Here is a 25,293-nt window from a genome sequence, read left to right on the forward strand (position 1 = left end):
ACTGATACATATAAATGCACCCTCCCTCTTGTCTGGTTACATTTTACACTGTCAACCAGTGTTTTGCACAACCAACCCCAGGAACAGACTGTGACAACCATGTGCTTCATTTAAAAGAATGCCAACAAATTCCAGTAGATCCCATCCTCCTGGATGATCTGGGTGGTGAGAGGACACCCCTTGACCAGGGCTGGCCTGGTGGGTGGCTTAAGGTTGGGGGTGGGATCAACAGGGCATGAGATTCCTGACTGAGCAAATCTGTACCCAGAGCTGAAAGGCCAGGGGAGGTGAGCTTTCATGCATCCTTCATAACAAGAAGGGTGGGCTGGACTGCAAAGAAAGGTCCATAATGCACATCAGAGGCTATAATTACATAAACTTCTCTATTAGTTTCCTAGGGCTGCTGGTACAAATTACCATATACTCGGTGCCTTAAGACAAAAGAAGTTTATTCTCTCATTGTTCTGGAGGCTAGAAGTGTCCACAGGGTCATGCTCCCCTCCGCCCCCAGGACCCCAGCTGGCAAGTCGTGACTGGTCACTGGGGCTCTGCCTCTGTGGTCCCAAGGCCACCTCCCCTCTGCGCATGTGCCAGCTTCCAGATCCCTCTCCCCCTACAGAGAAGCCCGTCGTTGGCTCTGGGGACCTTCCTAATCTGATCTTCCTCATCTTGACTTGGCTACATCTGCAAAGAGACTGTCTCCAAATAAGGTCACAATCACAGTACAGGGCAGGACTTCGACGTCCCTTTTGAGGACACAGTTCAACCCACAGCAAGTAGTGTCCTTTAAAGAGCCCACTCCTCCGCCTTTGTCTATCTGCTGCCATAGCAACTGACACGCATACGTGGCTTCACCCACGTGGTCTGGGTGGAGCCAGACCCTCAGGGAGCCCCATACAGCTCCCAGAGCCAGGAACCACCTCGGACAGTGTCCCTGAGCTCCTGCGGACCGTCCAGAACATTTCTGTACATGTTAAGCCTCTCATCTTACATCCTCAAACTCTTCATTCAGTTCACAACATCCCCAACTTGTGTTTTCCTACGTGATTTACACCCTGGAGCCCACGGGCGCAGTAAGCAAGGTGGGCGTCAGCTCAGCTCCCCAAACCAACCTGCAGCTACATCTAAACAGGACCCTGAGGCCCTCTGAGATGAGGCAGAGAGGGAGGGTTGAGGTCACGGGAGTTCTGGTTTGGAGGTTCACCTTAATTCCTAAAAAGGTTCCTATTTTTCCCGTGTGCCTTTGCGGGGTCACGTTAGGAGCTGCTAAAATGGGGTTCTTCTCCCTTTACTTCTAGATTGCATATGACCCAGAGGTAAGCTCCTCTTGGCATTAAGGCCCAGAATTTGTGCAGAGAAGATCTCTGGGCGTCTCGAGGATCCTTTCAGATGATCAGATCAGTTTGCTGCAGGGCAATTTGGCTTCACACACAAGTGTCCATTTCCATGGCATCTGTCCAGAGGGTGACACGGCGGCAGGGTGACACCAAGGGGGCTATCACTCAAAGAGCTCCAGGTAGTCTGGCGGCTGTTCCTGCTGGCCACAGGGGTACAGAAGGCGTTCCTTCCCCAGGGAAGTTATGGGTTCCTCCTGTGAATGACAAGGTACGGGTCAGGCTGTGAGTCCCTTACAACAGCACAGGTACCAGGGGGCTTCTGAGTCTCACTCACAAACGGTATCATTCATAAGCCGTGCCCTTCCACCTCACAGAGCATACACCTTCTGGTTTCCCCTTGATATGCACAAAACTTTTTTGGCTTAGGCAACCTTAAAAGAATTTTTTTTCTCGTCTGCAAACTGCCACATGGTCTCCCTCCCACCCTGCCAATCCCCACCCAGGCTTGTGCTCTAATTTAAGATTCCCAGATGTGATCAGAGTGTGCACAGATCCGAGTGTGCACCTTCTATATTCTCTGCCCTGTGCTCTTCCTGAGTATTTCAGGGGGAACTAGGTTCGGTGACAAAGGAAATGCAGTTAAGCATCTGATTATTGGGAGAATTTCAAAGGCAACCCCTTCAACTCTGCCCCATTTGTCTCAGTTTCCTTGCAAACTGCCTTTCCTGGTTGGAGCCACAGCGGGACACCTGTTCACTGAGCCAGTGAAGTCGTGTGTGGCTTCACCTTGTGATACTCCACCAGGTCGGCCAGGCTGGCATGCTGCAGCTGGTCCACACCCAGGAAGCTGTACGAGTCTGTGGAGGCGTCGATGAGGAAGTGTTTGCAGCCGTCCTCCAACCGATAGGACAGGGCGTAGCCCTTGATCCTCTCACTGACCCGGATCAGAAAGCTGCCGGCTGGCATGTGCTTAGCAGCTCATTCGCTCTCTTTAGCGTGAGAATTCCTGGGGGAAAACAGAGCAGGTGTGTCAGCCAAATCATTCCCAAACACTCCTCTGTTAAACAGAGCCATGTGCACCAAGTTAGTAAAAACAGGAGCAACTGGAGTTCCGTCGTGGCTCAGTGGTTAGCGAATCTGACTAGGAACCATGAGATTGCAGGTTCGATCCCTGGCCTTGCTCAGTGGGTTAAGGATCCGGCATTGCCATGAGCTGTGGTGTAGGTTGCTGACATGGCTCAGATCTTGCGTTGCTGTGGCTCTGGCGTAGGCCAGTGGCTACAGCTCCGATTAGACTCCTAGCCTGGGAACCTCCATATGCCCAGGAGCGGCCCAAGAAATGGCAAAAAGACAAAAAAAAAAAAAAAAAAAAAAAACAAGTCCATCTGGGGCTTTTTAGGACTAGCGTTCAGCATTTGGTACCTGGGCCAGGGTAGTTCATGTAAGCAAATAAATAGTGTACAGGAAAGTGCAAACATGGAACCCTCAGAACACACTTCTCCTCGCACGCCCAATTCCAGCAGCACAGGCGTTGGGTGGTTCTGAGTGTTTGAACCCTTGACGGTCACCCTGGGAGGGTTGGCTCTGCCAGAGACTTAGAGGTGCTGTCCCCAGTTGCCCGATGGGGACTCTGCTTGGGAATGGTCCTCCTTGGTCTGCAACAGTAGTTCCCACCCAGGGCGATGTCCGGAAACATCTGAGATATTTTGGGTTGTCCTGGGCAGGGAGCCAGGGATGCTGCTAAACATCCCACAGGGCATAGGACAGCCTCCCCACAAAGAGGGGTCCAAGCCCAAAAACTGGCAGTGCTGACGGTGGACACATTGGTCAGGAATCAGCAAGTCAGTGATAGAAGCAGGACGAGTGCAGGCCACCCAGTGCCCTATGCTGTAGCCACTCCCCAGTGAGCCTTCATCTAAAGGAATGAAAGTAAATACAGGTGCAGGTATGTACACAAGTGTATATATGCTTATATGTTAGTGTCTTCACATATATTCAAAAGAATGAAACTTCATATATATATATATGTTTGTGTGTATATACACACATATATATGATGTAAACATATATATATACACATCATACATCATATATATGTGATACAAATATACACACTCAATATACATACAGAGACATTTATATACATTGTACAATGTACATATGTGTATGGTTTAGATGCCTCATGAATTCACACTAATTCAGACTAGCCTTTTCCACAAATAGTCCAAACTCATGGGGTCTGACTCATACTGCAGGTTCCCCTCCGTCCTGTTCTAATTCTTCAGCTGGATCAGCAGCGTGATGAGACACACAGAAAGTGCAGGCACGTCCTGGCAGGGCAGTGAGGTGGCTGAGTTACTCTACTGGATGAAGAGCCATGTTCTCTGAGCTCTTTCCCACTTCAGCCAACAGGAAGCTCCTGCCTCTCCTGTCCTGCTACTCGGCATCTTTTTTTTTTTTTTTTTTTTTTTTTGGCCACCCCTTGGCATATGGGAGTTCCTGCTCCAGGGATCAGATCAGAGCCACAGCTGCGGCCACACCAGATCCTTTAATCCACTGTGCCAGGTCAGGGACTGAAATGACATCCTGGCACTACAGAGATACCACCAGTCCTACTGCACCACAGCAGAACCTCCTCGGTATCTTATTATTAGGAAAAAAACCAGAAGACCTCCTGGTGAAAGACAATGGATTATCACAGCCCTTTAGTCTAATAAGACTAAATAGTTTGTTGAGAATTAAACCTAATTATCCAAAGTACATTTATCCAAAGCATTTCTATGCTCTTTTTTAAAAGTAAGCAGACCTTCAATAAAGGGAGAATTAGAAATCACCTGTTCTCCCCCAGCTGCGACCACCAGCCCGCCCTCTCCTGCCCCATCCCCTCCCCGCAGGGCTTGCTCCTCCAAGACCAGGTGCATGAGGCTCAGCCCCGGGTGATGCTGGGATGGGGGCTGGGTGGTGACAGGGCCTACAGCCCCTCACAGACAAGGGATGTGCCTGAAAGGGAAGACGAACCCCCACCCGTGTCTCTAGGGCAGTGGCTCTGCTGTGTCCACACCCCACAGGCACCAGCTCCATCCTCTCTAGTCACCTTCCTGCGTTTTTCCCAACAACTGAGCCTTGGAAACCGTAGGCACCAGGACCCCAGGGAGCCTCTTGGGTGATGGCATCCACATCCGGTGCCCAAGTGATGCCCAGGTGAGCCCCACAGAGATGGACATCTTCGTCTGCCTGGTCCCTGAAAGTAACTGGAAACTGACACGGAGCCCCAGGTAACCAGCCTACCTGAGCCTGAAGGTGACCAGAGGGTCAAGACTCACCAACCAGGGGTAGTTTTCACTGACTTCAGAGCCAAGGGGCTCATTCTGGAAAAATTTCTCTCCCCTCCTAGACTCACTGATGGGCTGACCCTGGATTCCAAGTTACTTCACCAGGTGGGGCAGGTGTTATAATTTATACCACCTGGGTTTTATCAAAATGGATTTGGAATCCTAAAATGAACGCTACTCTGGAAAATTATAAGCAAACGTGGGTTAGGGAGAAATTCCTCCTAAAATCAGGTCATTCATACAGTGGCTGTAAATCAAACCGAGTCTCCCAATCGAGAACAGTTCCTCATTACGCACAAATCTGGTGCTGTCTCATCTAGAGACACTAGGACACGGGTCCTGATGGGACTCCTTCAGCCCAGTGGTACCGAGGGCAGGTTCAGAAGACGGGTGCTACAGGGACTGGGCTTTGCTCTTTGCTTTGCTGCAGAAGCAGGATTCCCAAAGGGCACTCTCTCTTGGTGAATCTGACGATACAGCTCGATGGACAATTTGTCATGATTCTATCAAGGGCAATGGATTCATTTAAGTCCAGTGTCAGATACAAATCCCCATGGATTCCCACCCTGTGCATGATGCCAAGAATTTTTTTTTTTTTTTTTTTTTTTTTTTGCTTTTCAGGGCCACACCTCAGCACATGGAAGTTCCCAGGCTAGGGGTCGAATTGGAGTCGCAGCTGCCAGCCTACACCACAGCCACAGCAACCATGTTTGTGACCTGTACCACAGCTCGTGGTAACGCCAGATCCTTAACCCACTGAGCGAGTCCAGGGATTGAACCTGCATTCTCACAGATATTAGTCAGTTTCTTAACCTGCTGAGCCACAACAGGAACTGCCTTTTTTTTCTTTTCTTTTCTTTTTTTGTCTTTTTAGGGCCGTGCCCACAGCATATGGAGTTTCCAGGCTAGGAGTTGAATCGGAACAGTAGCCACCAGCCTATGCCACAGCCACAGCAACACCAGATCTGAGCCGCATCTTCAACCTACACCACAGCTCACAGCAATGCCGGATCCTTAACCCACTGAGCGAGGCCAGGGATCTAATCTGTGTCCTCATGGATGCTGGTCAAATTCTTTTCCATTGAGCCACAATGGGAACCCTGTCTTTTTTTCTTTTTTTTCTTTTTCTTTTCTTTTAGCCATGCCCACAGCATGTGGAAGTTCCATAGTCAGGGATCGAATCCGCACCACTGCAGAGGCCTGAGCCACAGAAGTAATAATGCCAGATCCTTAACCTGCTGAGCTACCAGGGAACTCCTCACCTCCAGGAAGTCTAAAGCAATGAGGGTCTCCATCCAGCCCCCTAAGGCCACCTCCCTCTGACCAGCTCTCTTCACACAAATTACAAGAACCAAACCTGTCTGAGCTCATAGGAGGACTTCGTGCCAGTGGAAAGGCATAAATAAAAGCTTCCTCTGTGCCATCAGTTTTTTCAATGAACCAGCTCTTCACCCAGCAGTTTGTCTAGTTTAGAGCTGAATCCAGGCTGGGTGTGGCAGAAGGGCAGCCATCCAGGGGAAGCAGGGGCTCTGCACGAGGGGGAGTAGGCTAAGCTCCCCAGAGCCTGGACACCTGGCTTGGAGGGGACCACTTCTCTGCTCGCATAACACCCAGGGCCCTCAAGAGCAGGACTAAGCAAGAGGTCCCACTGTGGCACAGAAGAAATGAATCCGACTTGTATCCATGAGGATGCACGTTTGATCCCTGGCCTCGATTATTGGTTCAGGGATCTGGCGTCTCCTTGAGCTGTTCTGTAGGTCACAGACGCAGCTCAGATCTGGTTGCTGTGGCTATAGTGTAGGCCAGCAGCTGTAGTTCTGATTTGACCCCTAGCCTGGGAACTTCTATATGCCACAGTTGAGGCCCTAAAAAAAATAAATAAAAATAAATAAAGAAGAAAGATTACCCAGTAACAATTGCATCTAGTTCTTCTTGTCTGCCTTGAACACCTCAAGGGAGCTTTACTTCACTTAACCCTCACGGTGGCCTGAGAAAAAGATGTTGTCATGACCACAGGACAGAATGGAAGGCCTGTGCTGTGGATCCTAATGCACGTAAGGTCCCACAGGCGGGCCTGGGCTCAGCCCACCCAACCACACTACACATACTGTCACTTTTTCCCTGTAGGGCTGGACACTAAATGTTTTTGGCTCTGCAGGCCATACTGGTCTCTGTCAAACTGCCACACAGCAGGAGGAGGAATGGATGAGACTGTGCTCCAATCAAACTTCATTTACAGGGAGTTCCTGTGGTGGCGCAGCAGAAACAAATTCAACTAGGAACCATGAGGTTTCGGGTTTGATCCCTGGCCTCACTCAGTGGGTTAAAGATCCAGTGTTGCCATGAGCTGTGGTGTAAGTTGCAGACTCAGCTCGGATCCCATATTGCTGTGGCTGTGACGTAGGTTGGCAGCTGTGGCTCTGATTTGACCCCTAGGCTGGGAATACAAAAATAGGAGCAAGCATCAATCGGTTCTGGTTTGCTGACACCTGTTGTCTGTTATCAAATCGTCTCCCATGCATTACCAGTGGCTACAGAGGCTTCCACTAGACAAAACCCTATTGCCAGGTATTGGGGTGTCCCCATCCTTTGTGCAAGTTCGAGATTTATTAGAAATGATTCCTCACTGCTCCAGAGGTGGCCACTCACTGCATTTAACCTGCAAATGGCTCTGAAATAAGCAGAACTGATACTATTACCATTGCCATTTTACAGATGGGGAAACAGAGGTAGGAAAGGGACATGCTGAGGTTACAAGACAGTGATGGTTTCAGGTCTCTCATCTCCCCCTTTAGTTCTTGGCTTTTTGACCCACAGGGTTCATGAAATTTCCCTGGGATTGGCTTAAAATTAAAAATGAGCATTTAGTTCTCTATTCTGTTCCACTGGTCTGTCTGTCTGTTTTGGTACCAGTACCACACTGTCTTGGTGACTGTGGCTTTGTAATATTGCCTGAAGTCTGGGAGAGTTATGCCTCCTGCATGGTTTTTGTTCCTCAGGATTGCTTTGGCAATTCTGAGTCTTTTATGGTTCCACATAAATTTTTGAATTGTTTGTTCTAGTTTTGTGAAAAATGTCATGGGTAATTTGATAGGGATTGCATTGAAGCTATAGATTGCTTTGGATAGTCTGGTCATTCTAACAATATTAATTCTTCCAATCCAGGAACATGGAATATCTTTCCATTTCTTTGAATCCTCTTTAATTTCCTTGATTAATGTTTTCTAGTTCTCAGCATATAAACCTTTCACCTCTTTAGTCAGGTTTATTCCTAGGTATTTAATTTTGGGGGTGTGATTTTAAAAGGTATTGTATTTTAGATTCAATGCAATCCCTATCAAATTACCCACAATATTTTTCACAGAACTAGAACAAACAATCCAAACATTTATATGGAACGACAAAAGACCCAGAATCGCCAAAGCAATCCTGAGAAACAAAAACCAAGCAGGAGGCATAACTCTCCCAGACTTCAAGAAATACTACAAAGCCACAGTCATCAAAACAGTGTGGTACTGGTATCAAAACAGACAGACAGACTGGATGGAACAGAAGAGAGAACCCAGAAATAAATCCTGACCCTATGGTCAATTAATCTTTGACAAGGGAGGCAAGAACATAAAATGGGAAAAAGAAAGTCTATTCAGCAAGCATTGCTGGGAAACCTGGACAGCTACATGCAAAGCAATGAAACTAGAACACACCCTCACACCATGCACAAAAATAAACTCCAAATGGCTGAAAGACTTAAATATAAGACAGGACACCATCAAACTCCTAGAAGAGAACATAGGCAAAACACTCTCTGACATCAACCTCATGAATATTTTCTCAGGTCAGTCTCCCAAAGCAACACAATTAAGAGCAAAAATAAACCCATGGGACCTCATCAAACTGAAAAGCTTTTGCACAGCAAAGGAAACCCAAAAGAAAACAAAAAGACAACTTACAGAATGGGAGAAAACAGTTTCAAATGAGGCAACTGACAAGGGCTTAATCTCTAGAATATATAAACAACTTATACAACCCAACAGCAAAAAAACCAATCAATCAATGGAAAAATGGGCAAAAGACCTGAATAGACTGTTCTCCAAAGAAGATATACAGATGGCCAACAAACACATGAAAAAATGCTCAACATCGCTGATTATAAGAGAAATGCAAATCAAAACTACCATGAGATACCACCTCACACCAGTCAGAATGGCCATCATTAATAAATCCACAAATAACAAGTGCTGGAGGGGCTGTGGAGAAAAGGGAACCTCCTGCACTGTTGGTGGGAATGTAAACTGGTACAGCCACTATGGAGAACAGTCTGGAGATACCTTAGAAATCTAGACATAGAACTTCCAGGAGTTCCCGTCCTGGCGCAGTGGTTAACGAATCCGAATAGGAACCATGAGGTTGCGAGTTCAGTCCCTGCCCTTGCTCAGTGGGTTAACGATCCGGCGTTGCCGTGAGCTGTGGTGTAGGTTGCAGACGCGGCTCGGATCCCGCGTTGCTGTGGCTCTGGCATAGGCCGGTGGCTACAGCTCCGATTCAACCCCTAGCCTGGGAACCTCCATATGCCGCGGGAGCGGCCCAAGAAATAGCAACAACAACAACAACAACAACAAAAAGACAAAAGACAAAAAAAAAAAAAAAAAAAAAGAACTTCCATATGACCCCGCAATCCCACTCTTGGGCATATATCCGGACAAAACTCTACTTAAAAGAGACACGCGCACCGCATGTTCATTGCAGCACTATTCACAATAGCCAGGACATGGAAACAACCCAAATGTCCATCGACAGATGATTGGATTCGGAAGATGTGGTATATATACACAATGGAATACTACTCAGCCATAAAAGGAATGACATAATGCCATTTGCAGCAACATGGATGGAACTAGAGAATTCATACTGAGTGAAATGAGCCAGAAAGACAAAGACAAATACCATATGATATCAATTATAACTGGAATCTAATATCCAGCACAAATGAACATCTCCTCAGAAAAGAAAATCATGGACTTGGAGAAGAGACTTGTGGCTGCCTGATGGGAGGGGGAGGGAGTGGGAGGGATCGGGAGCTTGGGCTTATCAGACACAACTAGAATAGATTTACAAGGAGATCCTGCTGAATAGCATTGAGAACTTTGTCTAGATACTCATGTTGCAACAGAAGAAAGGGTGGGGGGAAAATGTAATTGTAATGTATACATGTAAGGATAACCTGACCCCCTTGCTGTACAGTGGGAAAATAAAAAAAATTATTAAAAAAAATTATTAAAAGGTATTGTATTTTTATAGAGAACCCAGAAATAAACTCAGATACCTATGGTCAATTAATCTTAGTCAAAAGAGGCAAGAATATCAAATGTGAAAAAAAGTCTCTTCGACAAGTGGTGCTGGGAAAAGTTGACAGCTGCATGTACATCAATGAAACTAGAACACACCCTCACACCATGCACAAAAATAAACTCAAAACGGCTTAAAGACTTCAACATAAAACAAGACATCATAAAACTCCTAGAAGAGAACCTAGGCATAACATTCTCTGACATCAACCGTCCAAAGTTTTCTTTGGTCAGTCTCCCAAGGGAGCAGAAATAAAAACAAAAATAAACCAATGGGACCTAATCAAACTGATAAGCTTCTGCATAGCAAAGGAAACTGTGGGAAAAAAAAAAGACAACCTATGCAATGGAGAAAATAGTTTCAAATGATGCAACTGGCAAGGGCTTAATCTCTAAAATACACAAACAACTTACACAACTCTTGTTTTTGTATCCATTCAGCCAGTCTATATCTTTTGGTTGGGGCATTTAGTTCACGAACATTTAAGGTAGTTATTGATATGTATGTTCTTATTGCCATTTTATTAACTGTTTTGGATTTGTTTTTGTTGCTCTTTCTTCTTCCCTTCTTCTCTTGTTCTCTCCTCTTGTGGTTTGATGACTATCTTTAGTATTGTAATTGAGTTGATTTTTCTTATTTGCATGTGTATCAATTGTAGATTTTTGGTTTGCAGTTGCCCTGAAGTTTTGATATAGGAGTCCATATATATATATATATATATATATATATATATATATATATATATACGAGATTGTTTTAAGTTGTTGGTCTCTTAATCGCAAGTGCATCTCCAGTGTCCTGCATTTGTATCCTCCTCATGATTTCTGATTTTGGTAGCATAATTGTGCATGGATGATTTCCTACCTTTACTGTATATATGCCTTTACTGGTGACCTTCATTTTTGGTATTTTTGTTTCTGGTAGTAGCCTTTTCTTTTCTGCCTAGAGAAGTTCCTTTAGTATTTGTTGTAAAGCTAGTTTAGTGTTGCTGAATTCTCTTAGCTTTTGCTTATCTATAAAACTTTTCATTTCTCCTTCAAATCTGAATGAGAGGCTTGCTGGGTAAAGTAATCTTGGTTGGAGGTTTTTTCCTTTCCTCAGGTTAAGTATATCATGCGACTCCCTTCTGGCCTGCAGAGTTTCAGCTGAAAAATCTGCTGATAACCTTATCGGGGTTCCCTTGTATGTTATTTATTTTTTTTCCTAGCTGCTTTCAATATTTTCTCTTTGTCTTTAATTTTGGTCAGTTTGATTAATATGTGTCTTGGGGTATTCCTCCTTGGGTTTATTTTATATGGTACTCGTTGTGCTTCCTAGATTTAAGTCAGTGGTTCCTTTCCCATGTTAGGGAAGTTTTTGGCTATTATCTCTTCGAATATTTTTTCTGTCCCTTTCTTTCTCTCTTCTCCTTCTGGCACCCCTATAATATGGATGTTGGTGCATTTAACGTTGTCCCAGAGTTCTCTGAGACTCTCTTCATTTCTTTTCAATCTTTTTTCCCTTTTCTGTTCTGCATCCGCGATCTCCACCAATCTGTCCTCCACCTCTCTATTCATTCTTCTGCCTCCTGTATTCTGCTGTTGGTTGTTCTAATTAGTTTCAGTTATTGTATTTTGCATCTCTGCTTGCTTAAGTTTTAAATCTTGTATGTCTCTGCTCAGTGTTTCCTGTAAATTATCCATCTTTGCCTCCAGTTTATTTCCAATGTTTTGCATCATCTTCAGAATCAACAGTCTAAAGTCTTTTTCCTGGAGGCTGATAATCTCCAGATCACTTAGCTGTTTTTCTGGGGTTTTTTCTTTCTCCCTCATCTGAGTTATAGTTCTCTGTCTTTTCATTTGTATAGGTTTTTGGCATGGTATCCTTTTTGCAGACAATAGAGTTGTAGCCTCTCTTACTTCTGATGTCTGCCCCCCTTGTGGCTGAAGTTGGTACCAGGCTTGCTGTAGGCTTCCTGAATGGGAGGGACTGGTGCCTGCCCACTGGTAGGTGGAGCTGATTCCTATCCCTCTGGTGGGTGGGGCTTTGTCTCTGGGTGAGATTAGAGACAGCTGTGTGCCTGGGGGGTCTTTAGGCAGCCTGTTTACTGATGGGTGAGGCTGTGATCCCACCTGGGTTATTGTTTGGCCTGGGGCTTCTCAGTGCTGATGGGTGGGCCAGATTTTCCCAAAATGGCCATCTCCAGAGAGAGGCATGCTGATGAATATTCCCGAGAGCTTTGCCTCCAATGTCCTTCCCCCACAATAAGCCACAGTCACCCCCTGTTTTCCCAGGAGATCCTCCAAGAACTGCAGTCAAGTCCGACCCAGATTCCTATGAAGCCTTGCTTTGCCCTGGGACCCAGTGCACATGAAAGTCTGGGTGTGCCTTTCAAGAATGGGGTCTCCGTTTCTCCCAGTCCCGTGGAGCTCCTGCACTGGACTCCACTGCACTTCAATGCCAGATGCTCTGGGGCTCTTTCTCCCAATGCCAGATCCCCAGGTGTGGGGATTTGACGTGGGGCTCAGAACTCTCACTCCTGTAGGTGAGTCTCTGTGATATAGTTACTTTCCAGTCTATGGGCTTCCCACCTGGGAGGTATGGGGTTGCTTATATCATGTAATCATCCTTCCTACCTCTTGATGTGGCCTCCTCTTTGTCTTCTGGAGTAGGATATCTTTTTGAAAGTTGCCAGTCCATTTGGTTGAAGGTTGTTCAGCTTTTGGTTATAATTTTGCTGTTTATATGGGAGAAGTTGAGCTCCAGTCCTTCTATTCTGCCATCTTAATCCCATCAACAACTTACACAACTCAACAGCAAAAAAAAAAAAAGACAACCCAATCGAAAAATGGGCAGAAGACCTGAAGAAACGTTTCTCTAAAGAAAATATACAGATGGCCAACAGGCACCTGAAAGAATGCTCAACAGCATTAACTATTAGAGAAATGTAAATCAAAACTACAATAAGGTATCATCTCACAACAGTCAGAATGGCCATCATTAACAAGTCAACAAATAACAAATGCTGGAGAGGGTGTGGAGAAAAGGGGACCCTCCTTCACTGTTGGTGGGAATGTAAATTGTTACAACCACTATGGAAAACAGTGTACAGGTACTTCCTCAGAAAACCAAATATAGAACTACCATACGACCCAGCAATCCCACTCCTGGGTATATATCTGGACAAAAATTTCATTGAAACAGATACATCCACCCCTATGTTCACTATGGCACTATTCACAATAGCCAAGACATGGAAACAAACAACTCAAATGTCCTTCAACAGATGAATGGATTAAGAAGATGTGGTATATATACACAATGGAATACTACTCAGCCATAGAAAAGAACAAAATAATGCTATTTGCAGCAACATGGATGGAACTAGAGATTCTCATACTGAGTGAAGTAAGTCAGAAGCAGAAAGACAAATAGCATATGCTATCACTTATATCTGGAATCTAATATATGGCACAAATGAACCTATCTACAAAAAAGAAACAGACTCATGGACATGGAGAACAGACTTGTGCTTGCCGAGGAGGAGGAGGAGGGAGTGGGATGGACTGGGAGTTTGGGTTAGTAGATGCAAACTATTGCATTTGGAATGGATAAGAAATGAGATCCTGCTGTGCAGCACTGGGAACTATATCTAGTCACTTGTGATGGAACATGATGGAGAATAATGTGAGAAAAAGAATACATACACACACACACACACACACACACACATATATATACACACACACACACATACATACACACACATATATATATGACTGGCTCACTTTGCTGTACAGCAGAAATTGACAGAACATTGTAAATCAACTATAATAGAAAAAATAAAAATCTTAAAAAGGATTTTAAAAAGATTTTTAAAAATGAGAATTTAGGAGTTCCTGTTAAGGCTGAGTAGTAACAAACCCAACTATTATCCATAAGGATACAAGTTTGATCCCTGGCCTTGCTCAGTGGGTTAAGGATGTGGCATTGCCGTGAGCTGTGGTGCACGTCACAGATGAGGCTTGGATCTGGTGTTGCCGTGTCTGTGGCATAGGCCAGCAGCTGCAGCTCCTATTTGAACCCTAGCCTGGGAACTTTCATATGATATGAGTGTGTCCCTAAAAAAAAAAAAAGCAAAACTGAGCATTTATTTCATAAGGAGGCGATCCTGTCCCACCTGGGCAAGCTCAAGGAGATGCATTATTCAGTGATTAGTTAAGTGAGGTCCCTGGAGTTGGGGACAATCCACAGGGACCCCTGTGGCCACTCTAAGCTTGGGGGTTCAGTGTCCCAGGACAGAGAGGCGCCAGTGGCTTTGGGGCTCCCTGACCATGTGGCGGGTGTGCCCAGGGAAGCCCTGGGCGCTGCCTCAACACCTCTGCCAGTCAGTCCTCATTCCTCTCATCATCCATCCTATATTGTCTGCCTCAGAACATGGTGCAGGGAGGGGACAGCACTGAGATGGAACATATCTCTGCCTCAAGGTGACCTCAAAGCCCCGCCGTGCAATCTGCCCAGAGATGGTGATGGAGAGAAAAGGTGACGATGGTATTTCCGAGCAGAACCCTGCAGACCCAGAGTCTTGAACTTGGGAGAGGGCGCCCCACACGTTAGGCTCTCTAACTCTGCAGTAGGTAAAGGAAGCACATTCAGAGAGGCTCTGGGTCCTGCCCTGGTCCTCTGTCCAGGAGACAGGCCACGATGCTGACCTCTCACCCTTGACATCTCAGGCACCCAAGGGATGAGGAAAAATGGTCAGAGCTCTTAAATATTATGCATAATGTTTCCTTAATAATTCAAAGATTAAAGTTACATCATTTCTCTCACTTCATCACCTTAATGGCTAACACCTATTAACTCAGGCTGACTATGGGTCACACACGGTTCTGAGTACTTTAGATATTTTATCTCATCAAGTCCTCAGAGCAGCCCGGGGAGGCAGGTAATGTGTCTCTGCCTTATAGAGCTGAGAGACCAGCTCGGGACTTGTGCCACTTGCCTGAGGCCACACAGGTTGATAGAGGCCTGGGAGCTGAACCCAGGTGGTGTGACCCTGGAGGTGCACTTCTGACCAATGCCCCTCCCCCAGCACATGAGACATGTGACAACAAAGAAAGAATGACAACAAGGCATGGATTTAAAACTACTTCTCATTATACAGAACAAAGTAATGCCATTTGCAGCAACATGGATGGACCTAGAGATGATCATACTCAGTGAAGTAGGTCAGATGAAGACAAAAATCACATGGTATCACTTACTTGTGGAATCCCACTTAAAAATGATACAAAGGGGAGTTCTCATTGTAGCTCGGTGGTAACGAACCCAACTAGTATCCATGAGGACATGGGTTCAATCCCTGGCCTCACTCAGTGGGTTAAGGATCTGGCGTTGCCGTGAGCTGTGATGTAGGTCACAGATACCGCTCAGAATCTTCATTGCTGTGGCTGTGGTATATTCAGACAGCTGCAGCTCCAATTCGACCCATAGCCTCAAAACTTCCATATGCCACAGGTGTGGCTAAGAGGGGAAAAAAAAAAATGAACTTATTTACAAAACAGAAACAGACTCACAGATTTCAAAATCAAACTTATGGTTCCCAGAGGGGAAACATCGTGGAGATGGATACATTAGGAGTTTGGGGTTAACATATGAACACTACTATATATAAAATAGACAACCAGCAAGCACCCACTGGATAGCACAGGGAACTCTTCTCAGTACTCTGTAATAACCTATACGGGAAAGAATCTGAAAAAGGATAGTATGTGTTTATGTATAACTGAATCGCTTTGCCGTATACCTGAAATTAACACAACAGTGTAAGCCAATGCTACTCCACTTAAAACAAACAAAAAACAAAAGCAAAAACAACTTCTCTTTAAAGAGTAGAATCCTCCTTCCCAGATAAACATCTGAAGTAAAATCCCAAAGCAGAGTCGCTCTTTTAGCCCCTGGGACCCACCCACTCCCCTCTCTCTTGCCTCTAAGGACCCTCCAGGTCCTCAGAAAACATGGTGGGAAACCAGCAGACCAGAGCCTGGGCATTGGTGAAGGGAGGTGGGGGCTCTGGGCATGTGCCCCCATGGCCGGCAGCATCAGGGTGAGGATTCAGCTGCATTATTTGAAAAACTCAAGAGAGGACTTTGGGGTTAATGGACTATTCTCAACATTAATGGAATAACATCCTAAGAGTTCTGCAGTAAGTTTGCTGCACTGGGTAATATTTATAAGAAAAGTCAAGGTCTCCCAGGGGGAAAAAAAAGAGTGAGCGAGCAATGCATATTTGCTGTAGAAAAGCTAGCATTTCTTATGTCTGAATAGATATTGTAACTTTCACCTCTTTGTGTTTCATCTTCAGTTATTTCAGAAATCTGAAGTAGCACCAGGCAGGAACATAAGAAAAATGCAGAGTAATTAATTTCGTGCTGAACGGAGGTGATTCCCAGGGCTCTTGGCTCAGGCCCTGCTGGTCCCTCCCAAGGTCAGGGCTCCCAGGCCCCACACAGGTACGGGCGTGCCCCTGCTGCCAACCACAGCCTGTCCCACTCCACAAAGCAGATGAATCTTATATAGGTGAGACAGGATTTATACACCAGTGTGACTTTGGGAAGTCACACAGATCAGTCATTTGTGCTTTGTCAAGACAGAAGCTTGAAAATCCTTTCATGAGAAATGGGCAGAATTTCGATAGCCTCACAATTTAGAAATCTCCAGAGTTCCCGTTGTGGCTCAGTGGATTAAGAACCTGACTAGCATCCATGAGGACGTAGGTTCGACCCCTGACCTTGGTCAGTTGGTGAAGGATTCGGCGTTGCCGAAAGCTGCAGTATAGGCTGCAGATGTGGCTCAGATCCCGAGTTGCTGTGGTTGTAATGTAGACCTGCAGCTGTAGCTCTGATTCAACCCCTAGCCTGGGAACTTCCATATGCTGCAGGCGTGGCCCTAAAAAGACAAAACAAAGAACAAAAAAACAAACTTCACTCCTCAGCAAAGTAACTGAAGACTAGACTATTGCTTATGGGTACCAGTTTCCAGGTTCATGAAGGTTTTAGCCTGCAAGAAATCTTGGGAGGCTTCTGTGAGACTTTCTCAATGCAGCCGATCCAGGTATGTACCCATAGCCCAGAGGACTGTGCTGGTGAAGCCTGGTGACACAGAGCCAGCAGAACAGGGAACAAGCCTGACTCCGCATTGGATTTCTTCCTTGAGCTCTAACCTTGTGCTCTCTTGCCTGTGCTCGGTCTTGCCGGCTGTGTACCTTTGTAAAAGAACGTTGCCTAGAACCTGAAATATACAGGCGAGCCTGGGATCAAAGCTCTGACTTTAAGGGGATAACACTTTCCCATTCATTCAGAGATAACAACTGCAAAACAGAGAATAACATGTGAATTCTTGGAGGTTTACGGGAACATCATGACCTGACCTACGTGGAGAGCTGCAAGAATTAAGAATTCCTGCCCCAAGAAGTCTGCAACAACCACCTACACTGTTCGCCTTCTACTATCAAAGAAGCCTGAATTATAACTTGGTTCAAAGATGGCTCTTTGGGACACGAGTGCACCACCTTCTCAGTCTGCTGGCTTTCCAAATAAAGTCACTGTCCCTTGTCTCAATAATCCGTCTCTTGATTTATTGGCCTGCTGTGCAGTGAGATGGGCAGTAAACCCAGGAGTTGTCAGCCTCTCTTTTATGGCTTTGAAGCCAGACATTTGGACATGGTAACATGAGAGAACGGGGACACAGGACTCCAGCACGACCATCCTCTCGAGGGAACTCAAGTCCCAGAGTGTAACAACTTCCTCCACAGAAATGGACAGGATTTACCCCCAAAGGAGAATAAAAATTTGGCGGGTGTATCAAAAATGGAAGCAATAAAAAATGGAAGCAATCAAAGCACGGCAAACAATAGAAGCAAAGTTGCATTATGAACTGTGTTGGTATCCTACGGATGTTAAAAGGATTTGCTTTTTAAGTAGCTTAAAAGATAATTTTTTAAAAAACGTTAAGCATTTGGAGGGCAGGTTCAACTATATGTCATGACAGCATCTGCAAGAGATAGACCAGGTGGGGGAGTTCTGGGTGTGGCTCAGCAGAAATGAATCCGACTAGTATCCATGAGGACACGGGTTTGATCCCCAGCCTCACTCAGTGGGTTGGGAATCCAGCATTGCTATGAGCTGAGGTGTAGGCTGACAGCTGTAGCTCCGCTTCAACCCCCTAGTCTGGGAACATCTATATGCGATGCGTGTGGCCCTAAAAAGCAAAAATATATACATACACACAAATTTAAAAAGCTATTTGCACTGTGTCTTAAAAAAAAAAAGGAATAAACCAGCTGGAAATATTTTATCAATAGTCTAATCCTATCCATATCTGAATAAGGAAGAGTACATTACACTTCAGAGGAATAATGATCAACTGCTAATGCATAAAGCAAGTATGTGAATTCTCTAACAACAACAGAAGCAGCTAGATAATTCCTAGATCAGAAATCTATTACACATTTACTTCTATCTCCCCCCGACCTCCTGCTCCCACTCGCTGCTGGCCTATAAGCCCCTGGCACTGCTGCATCTTCACAAGACTAGGAGAATGCTGCCGGACAGAATGAAGAAATGGAACTGTGGGTTTTTGTATGGAACTTCAAACTTCGATTTTATTTATTCCTTGGCCTTTTCTCCAAACAGTGAGTGCAGTTCATTATAAACCTACACATGCTGCAGACTCATCAGAGACAACAGATGTTTAGTTTAGCCAAGAGGGCTCGCTCACACCTCACCAACTGTACAAACAGTCCAGACGCTAACGTCTGCCTCAAATGCTGCTGTAAGATGGGGGCCACATGCATGAATGAAATGATTAAAAACAAGAGTCATAAGAGGTCCCTGGTAGCCTAATGGGTTAAGGATCTGGTGTTGTCACTGCTGTGGTGCAGGTTCTATCCCTGGCCCTATTTAATATAATTGAAGATGACTCTCATGGGTGGAAAGATATAGTAACATAAAGATGTCAACTATCTTTCCAAATACAATGGGATTCCACTCAAAATCCCAATAGGAGTTTTAAAACTTGGCATGGGGAGTTCCTGTAGTGGCACAGCGGAAACAAATCGGACTAGGAACTGTAAGGTTGCAGGTTTGATCCCTGGCCTCACTCAGTGGGTTGAGGATCCAGCATTGCCGTGAGCTGTGGTGTAGGTCGCAGACATGGCTCGGATCCTGCGTTGCTGTGGTTGTGCTGTAGGCCAGTAGCTGTACCTCTGATTCGACCCCTAGCCTGGGAACCTGCACATGCCTCCAGGGCAGCCCTAAAAAGCAAACAAAAACAAAAACAAAAAACTTGGCACGTTGCCACTGAAAGCCCCGGGGAGCACATAAAGGGGCAAAGAAGAGTTACTGTGATTACAAAGAAGCAGAAGACAGGAGAACTTCCCCTGCTAGATAGAAAGACTTGTACATGTACAATCATCCCCATACCCAGGATCCCAGCAGGAAGCAGGTAGCATTACACATCCCTGGAGAAAGGAAGGACTATTGAATGAATGATATTGGGACAGCTGGCCACGCATATGAAAAAGAATAAACTATATATCAATATGAGGTATCACTTACAAAATAAATTACAAATGGATTGTGTATGACATAAGAAGTATGTCATGGAAAAGAAAAACTTCCATGCCTCTAAAACGTGCCAAAAAGCTAAAAGACCCATCAAAGACTAGGAGAAGGTATATGCAACCCGTATTATCTACAGAGGAATAGTATAAAATCCCACAAATCAAAACTAAAAACTCAATTCACTGGAAAACAGTCAAAAGATTACAAGGAATTACAGAAGAAGATACACACCTAGGTAGGAACCAAGAAAGGCTAACCTGACTATAAAACAATGCGAATTAAAATAAGGTGGTTACAGAGTTCCTGCTGTGGCACAGGGGGTTAACAATCTGACTTGTCTCTGTGGAGGCGTGGGTTCGGTTCCCAGCCTGGCGCCGTGGGTTTAGGATCTGGCACCGCCACAGCTGTGGCATAAATTGCAACTGCAGTTCAGATTTAATCCCTGGGCTGGGAACTTCCATATGCCACAGGGGTGGCCAAAAAAGAAAATAAATAAATAAATAAGGTGGTTCCTGGAGTTCCCATTGTGGCTCAGTGGTTAACTAATCCAACTAGTATCCATGAGGATACAAAAGGGTTCGATCCCTGGCCCCACTCAGTGGATTAATGATCCGGTGTTGCTGTGAGCTGTGGTTCCGGTCCCAGATGTGGCTTAGATCCCTCATGCTGTGGCTGTGGCGTAGGCCAGCAGTTGTAGTTCTGATTTGACCCCTAGCCTGGGAACTTCCACCTGCCACAAGTATGGCCCTAAAAAGGAAAAAAAAGGCAGGGGGAGTTCCACTGTGGACCCTGTTGGATTAATGGAGAAGCAAAGTCTGGCAATATCAAGTATGTCAAATAAAACAGAAACCCTCAAGTAGAGCTGGCTGGAGTATAACGTCGTATAACTGCTTTGGGGGGCATTTGGCAATATTTAATATAACTAAAGATGTGCATATCCTCTCCCCCAGTAAAACCACTTCTAAATATATGCCCTGAAGCAATTATCATGAATGTGTACAAAGATTCTGTAACAGCATCATTTTCTATAACAGCAAAAAAAAAAAGTACTAAAGTAGAAGAGATAAATGAATATGGGTGTATATATGTGTATGTAATAAAATACATCATTCTTAAATACAAATAGAACATTTTATGTTTTATAGAATGTGTATTATGAAAGTACAAATAACATATATCACAAACTACTGCACTACAGGTAAAATGAATGAGCCGGTCTAAATTTATAAACAAAGAAAAACCCAGATAACATAATCATGAGAGAAAATGCAAGTTGCAGAAGAATGTCCACAAAACATCAGACCATGTAAATGTTACGCACAATATTCTTTTATGGAAACATACATATATCTATGTTTTATATTTTTAAAATATATTTTCTAGAAATATATACACGTGCATATATATAATAAGAACATAAAAATATGAGTGGTTCCCCCCTTCAGGAAAGAGTAAAGGAAAGAGAGTAAAGTAGGAGTAAAAAGGGAGCCTTAAGTCTCCTTAACTGACTTAACTGTCAGGGTTTATTTCATAATTAAAAATAGCTAAGAAGTAAATATGCCTTTTAACATTCACTGTTATTTGGAGAGGAGCTATAGCATTTGCCACATTGTTGGCACTAGTTATATTTTCCTTGGTACTGTTTTTATTAAAATATTTCCTAATTAGAAAAATTATGTTTAAATGAAGAGAGATAACATGGGTGGGCCTCATCTAACCAGTTGAAGGTCTTCAGAGGAGAGAAACTGACCTCCCCTGAACAAGAAGGAAGCTGCAATGGGTGGGGGAGGGGCGGACAGCCCCTGGATTCTGCCCTGTCTCCCACCAGCTGCCTGCCCACAGAGCTTGGACCCACCAAGCTTCCTCAGCCAAGAGAGCCCTGGGGGAATCTTCAGGAAGAGCAGGTGCAAAGGCCCCAAGGAAGGGACAGTGTGGTGCTCTGGGGTGCAGTGGGGTGAGGTCGAGGCCAGGAGCATGCAGGGAGAAGGCTGGGTTTTATTCTCACTATGGTGCCTCTGCTGAGGCCAAGGCCGCAGAGGAAACCAGCGCAAAGGCAGAAGCGGGAGGCCGGGTGACCCCAGGTGTCCACATTATGATAAGGTCCAGAACTTTCTCCCACCGGAGGGTCTTAGCCAGGCAAGATGCCCCGGAACGCTCTCCCCACAGCCCTCCTGAATGACTGCCAGTTTAAAGTTTCTAAATGAACTCTCATTAACTACATGTGCAGAATATTAAAAAATCAGAAAAATATCAACTCCACAATTCCTTCACCAGGCTCTCTATCAAAACTGCTGGGCGTCTGTGTACACTCCAGGATCACGATCCTGTGGTCGCCCAGTGTAGTGAGCCGTGAACAGGAGGTCCCTCCAGGGAGGCGGTGGGGGTGGGGAAGTCCTGGGGAAGAAGGTGTGCACGTGACCTGAAGCCCAGTCTCTGGTCTCCAACCCCCACAAGAGGCAGGCAAGCCTCCGAATCACCCCGACCCGGGTCCTAACACCAGACCAATCCATGAAGAAAGCTGGGCATGGGGCTCTGGTGCTAAGGAAAACTAACAAAGTGGAAAGAACTTGAGAATCTTTCCAACAGCTTCCCCCACATGAGCAGTGGGACCGAAACCCGTGGTTTCCATGAGAAAAGCTTTGAGTTCTCGTTGAGAGAGAGGGAGCCATGGGGAGCCCTGGCTTGTCTGCCAGGAACTGTTCATCAGGAGATGCTCAGGAGGCAGCTCCCCTCAGCATCTCTCTCAAACCTGGGAGTTCTCATCAAGATCCTACATCCAGGGCTTCTGAGGCAAGACCCTGATTCCTAATGACTGAATTGGCACCCACAGATCACAAGCCCCACCAATACTTCCAAGCCTGTTTTGCCTCCTCATGACCCCGAGTGGGAAGGGAGGCCTGAGACAGAGATGGAAGGCTCTGCTCTTCTCTGAACGTTGGTGCTCCGAGCTATGTCTTCTTCCCAGTTCACCCCTGGAAAATTTCATCCCCTCCGTGCTTTTCATCGTGTGCTGAGGAAAAGCACGATCCCACCTCCAGCACTGACCCATTCATCCGACTGCCAAATGGATGTTTTCACACGACGGCCCCAGAGACATGCCGACGCATCATTTCCCAAATGAGCCCACTGTCCCCTCCCCTCCCCACGTCCCTTCATCCTCCTGGGGTCCCGGCTCACTGACAGCACGCAGTTCCCGCCTGGCCCACAAGCCAGAGGCCCAAAGCCCTCACTTCCCCGTCTTCTCCTCCCACACCCTCCTTTATCCAAAGCTAATTACGAGAAAAAAGCGATGAAAATTAAATCCTGTGGGTGGAAGATGAGGCAGCCAAAACAGTAGCTTAGGATGGGTGACTTATGGAATACCCAGTGCGGAAAGGGAGACGGTAAACCAGTAAAGAAGTGCTACCATCCCACTATTTCCTTCTTTTCTTTCTTTCTCTTTTGTTTGCTTTTTCTTTTCTTTTCTTTTTCTTTTTTTTTTTTTGGCAGCCCCTCAGCATATGGAATTCCCAGGCCAGAGATCAGATCTGAGCTGCATCTGCGACTATATGCAGCTTGTGGCAATGCTGGATGCTTAACCCACTGAGTGAGGCCTGGGATCAAACCCGCATCCTCATGGAGACTATGTTGGGTTCTTAACCTGCTGAGCCACAATGAGAACTCCAAGAGTCTTATTTTGTAGCCAAAGTTCCAACTAGATTTTTAGCTCAACTGTGTCTTCCTAGCTCTTAGCAACTGTTTCAAATAGAACCACCCTATCCAGGGTTTTGAATCAATACTTTTGATTCCTCTCTCTCTGCTGTTAAAAAAACCTACACTCTTGTAATTGGGGTTAACAGTGTCCTCTGCCCAGTGACACGGAAGCTACAAAGTTGCTGATTTCCTGAACATTTATCTTAAAGAGGAAACAAACAAACAAAAACACCTGCAATAGGAGAGGGCAGAGATGGCTGTGAATGACAGGTAATGGACCAGCTGCTTTTATTTGTCTGTTGACACTGTTGTCACCCTTTCCCCAGGGTCTTCAGAGAAGAATGGAGAGTAAGGAGGCTTACAACCTGGTCCTGGGAGAGCCCCTGGTCCTGGGGTTCCTCTGGGAACAGACAATCACAAAACCAAAACCGCCCAAGAATACACATTTTCTTGTCTTTTCTTTCTTTCTTTCTAGGGCTTCACCCCGTGGCATATGGAAGTTCCCAGCCGAGGGGATGAATTGGAGCTGTGACTGCCTGCCTACACCACAGCGACAGCCATAGCAATGCCAGATCTGAACCGCATCTTTGACCTACACGGTAACTCACGGCAACCCCAGATCCTTAACCCACAAAGTGAGGCCAGGGATCAAACCTGCATCCTCATGGATATGAGTTAGATTCATTTCTGCTGAGCCACAGCGGGAACTCCAGAATATGCATTTTCAAGGAAGCTAGACAGTTCTACAGTACCTGAAAAATCAGCCCTTGGCAAAGCCTTCCACAGGTAACTTTGTTCTTTTTAGGGGCATTTGCTGTGCTGTGTGCTTGGGAGCTTATTTTTGTGGCTCTATTTATGTGGGAGAAGATACCACTTAACAGAGAAAAGCCTTAGACAGAACTCAAAGCAAGATGCCCATGAGGACAAGCATGCTCTGAGAGAGACAGGACCTTGTCTTGTTTGAAAGCTTTTGCTCTAAACACAGCCAGTGAGTCCAATTCAACCCCAGCCTTTTTGGAGGCCAAGGGGGCGAGAAGCCACCTTTTGCTTTTGCTTTTTTTTTAGGGCCACACCTGCCCCATGTGGAAGTTCCCGGGCTAGGGGTGGAACTGGAGCTGCAGCTGCGGGCCTATACCACAGCCATTAGCAATGCCCAATTCAACCCACATCTGCGACCTACACCACAGCTCATGGCAACACTGGATCCTTAACCCACTGAGCAAGACCAGGGATTGAATTTACATCCTCATGGATACTCAGGTTTGTAACCTGCTGAGCCATAAAGGGAACTCCTGCCACCTCCTTTTCCTGAAGTCCAAGAACAGGGAGGTCAGTGAAGTGGGAGCTGGGTAAACAGATGGCTGGAATTAGCCAAATTTCTAGAAGGGTCACACGATGAAATGCTTTACAAGCTAAACTCTGCTCAGCTTCCAACAAACCCACCTGGCAGCCTTAGCTGCAAGGATCAAAACCACAGAGTTTTCACGTTAAAGATCACCAAATTCAACACCTTCATTTAACAGATGAGGAAAATGAGACTCAGATCAATGGCTTTACTGCTGAGAATGATGATCTGGTCAAGGTCAGCCAGTGCCTGGAGAGCACACCTTTGACCACACCTGGCAGCCATGGGTGGGTGGTGGATGACAGCACTGCCATCTGGTGGCGGTCACAACTGAGTACCCCATGCACGTGCACAAGGAGCAGTGCCCACCCTGCCACCCAGTGGTGCCATAGGTGGTGACAAACCGATCCCCAGGGCTCACAGCAACTGGGGCTGCAGGCTGCTTGTCATGAAAATGCAGCTCCCTGGAAAGCCGAGAACAATGGTTCTGTGAACACAGTTTCAGAGATGTTTCTCAGGCAGCCCAGGGGAAAGGGAACTTTTTTAAAAAATTAAAGTATTGGTTGATTTAAAGTGTTGTGTCAATTTCTTTTTTTTTTTTTTTTTTTTGTCTTTTGTTGTTGTTGCTATTTCTTGGG

General features: G+C 45.6%; 1 protein-coding gene across 1 annotated transcript in view; it reads right to left on the reverse strand.

Annotated features, from left to right (window-relative positions):
- Positions 433-25,293, reverse strand: part of LOC100518097 (SH2 domain-containing protein 4A) — an 82,076-nt gene continuing 57,215 nt past the window's right edge. Inside the window, 3 exon segments of the mRNA XM_021077600.1 lie at positions 433-1,591; positions 2,124-2,308; positions 2,311-2,343. Of these exon segments, the coding sequence (XP_020933259.1) occupies positions 1,499-1,591; positions 2,124-2,308; positions 2,311-2,343 (311 nt within the window). The 3' untranslated portion in view covers positions 433-1,498.

Source organism: Sus scrofa, chromosome 17 (genome assembly GCF_000003025.6).
Source record: "Sus scrofa isolate TJ Tabasco breed Duroc chromosome 17, Sscrofa11.1, whole genome shotgun sequence".
Classification (NCBI taxonomy): Eukaryota; Metazoa; Chordata; class Mammalia; order Artiodactyla; family Suidae; genus Sus; species Sus scrofa.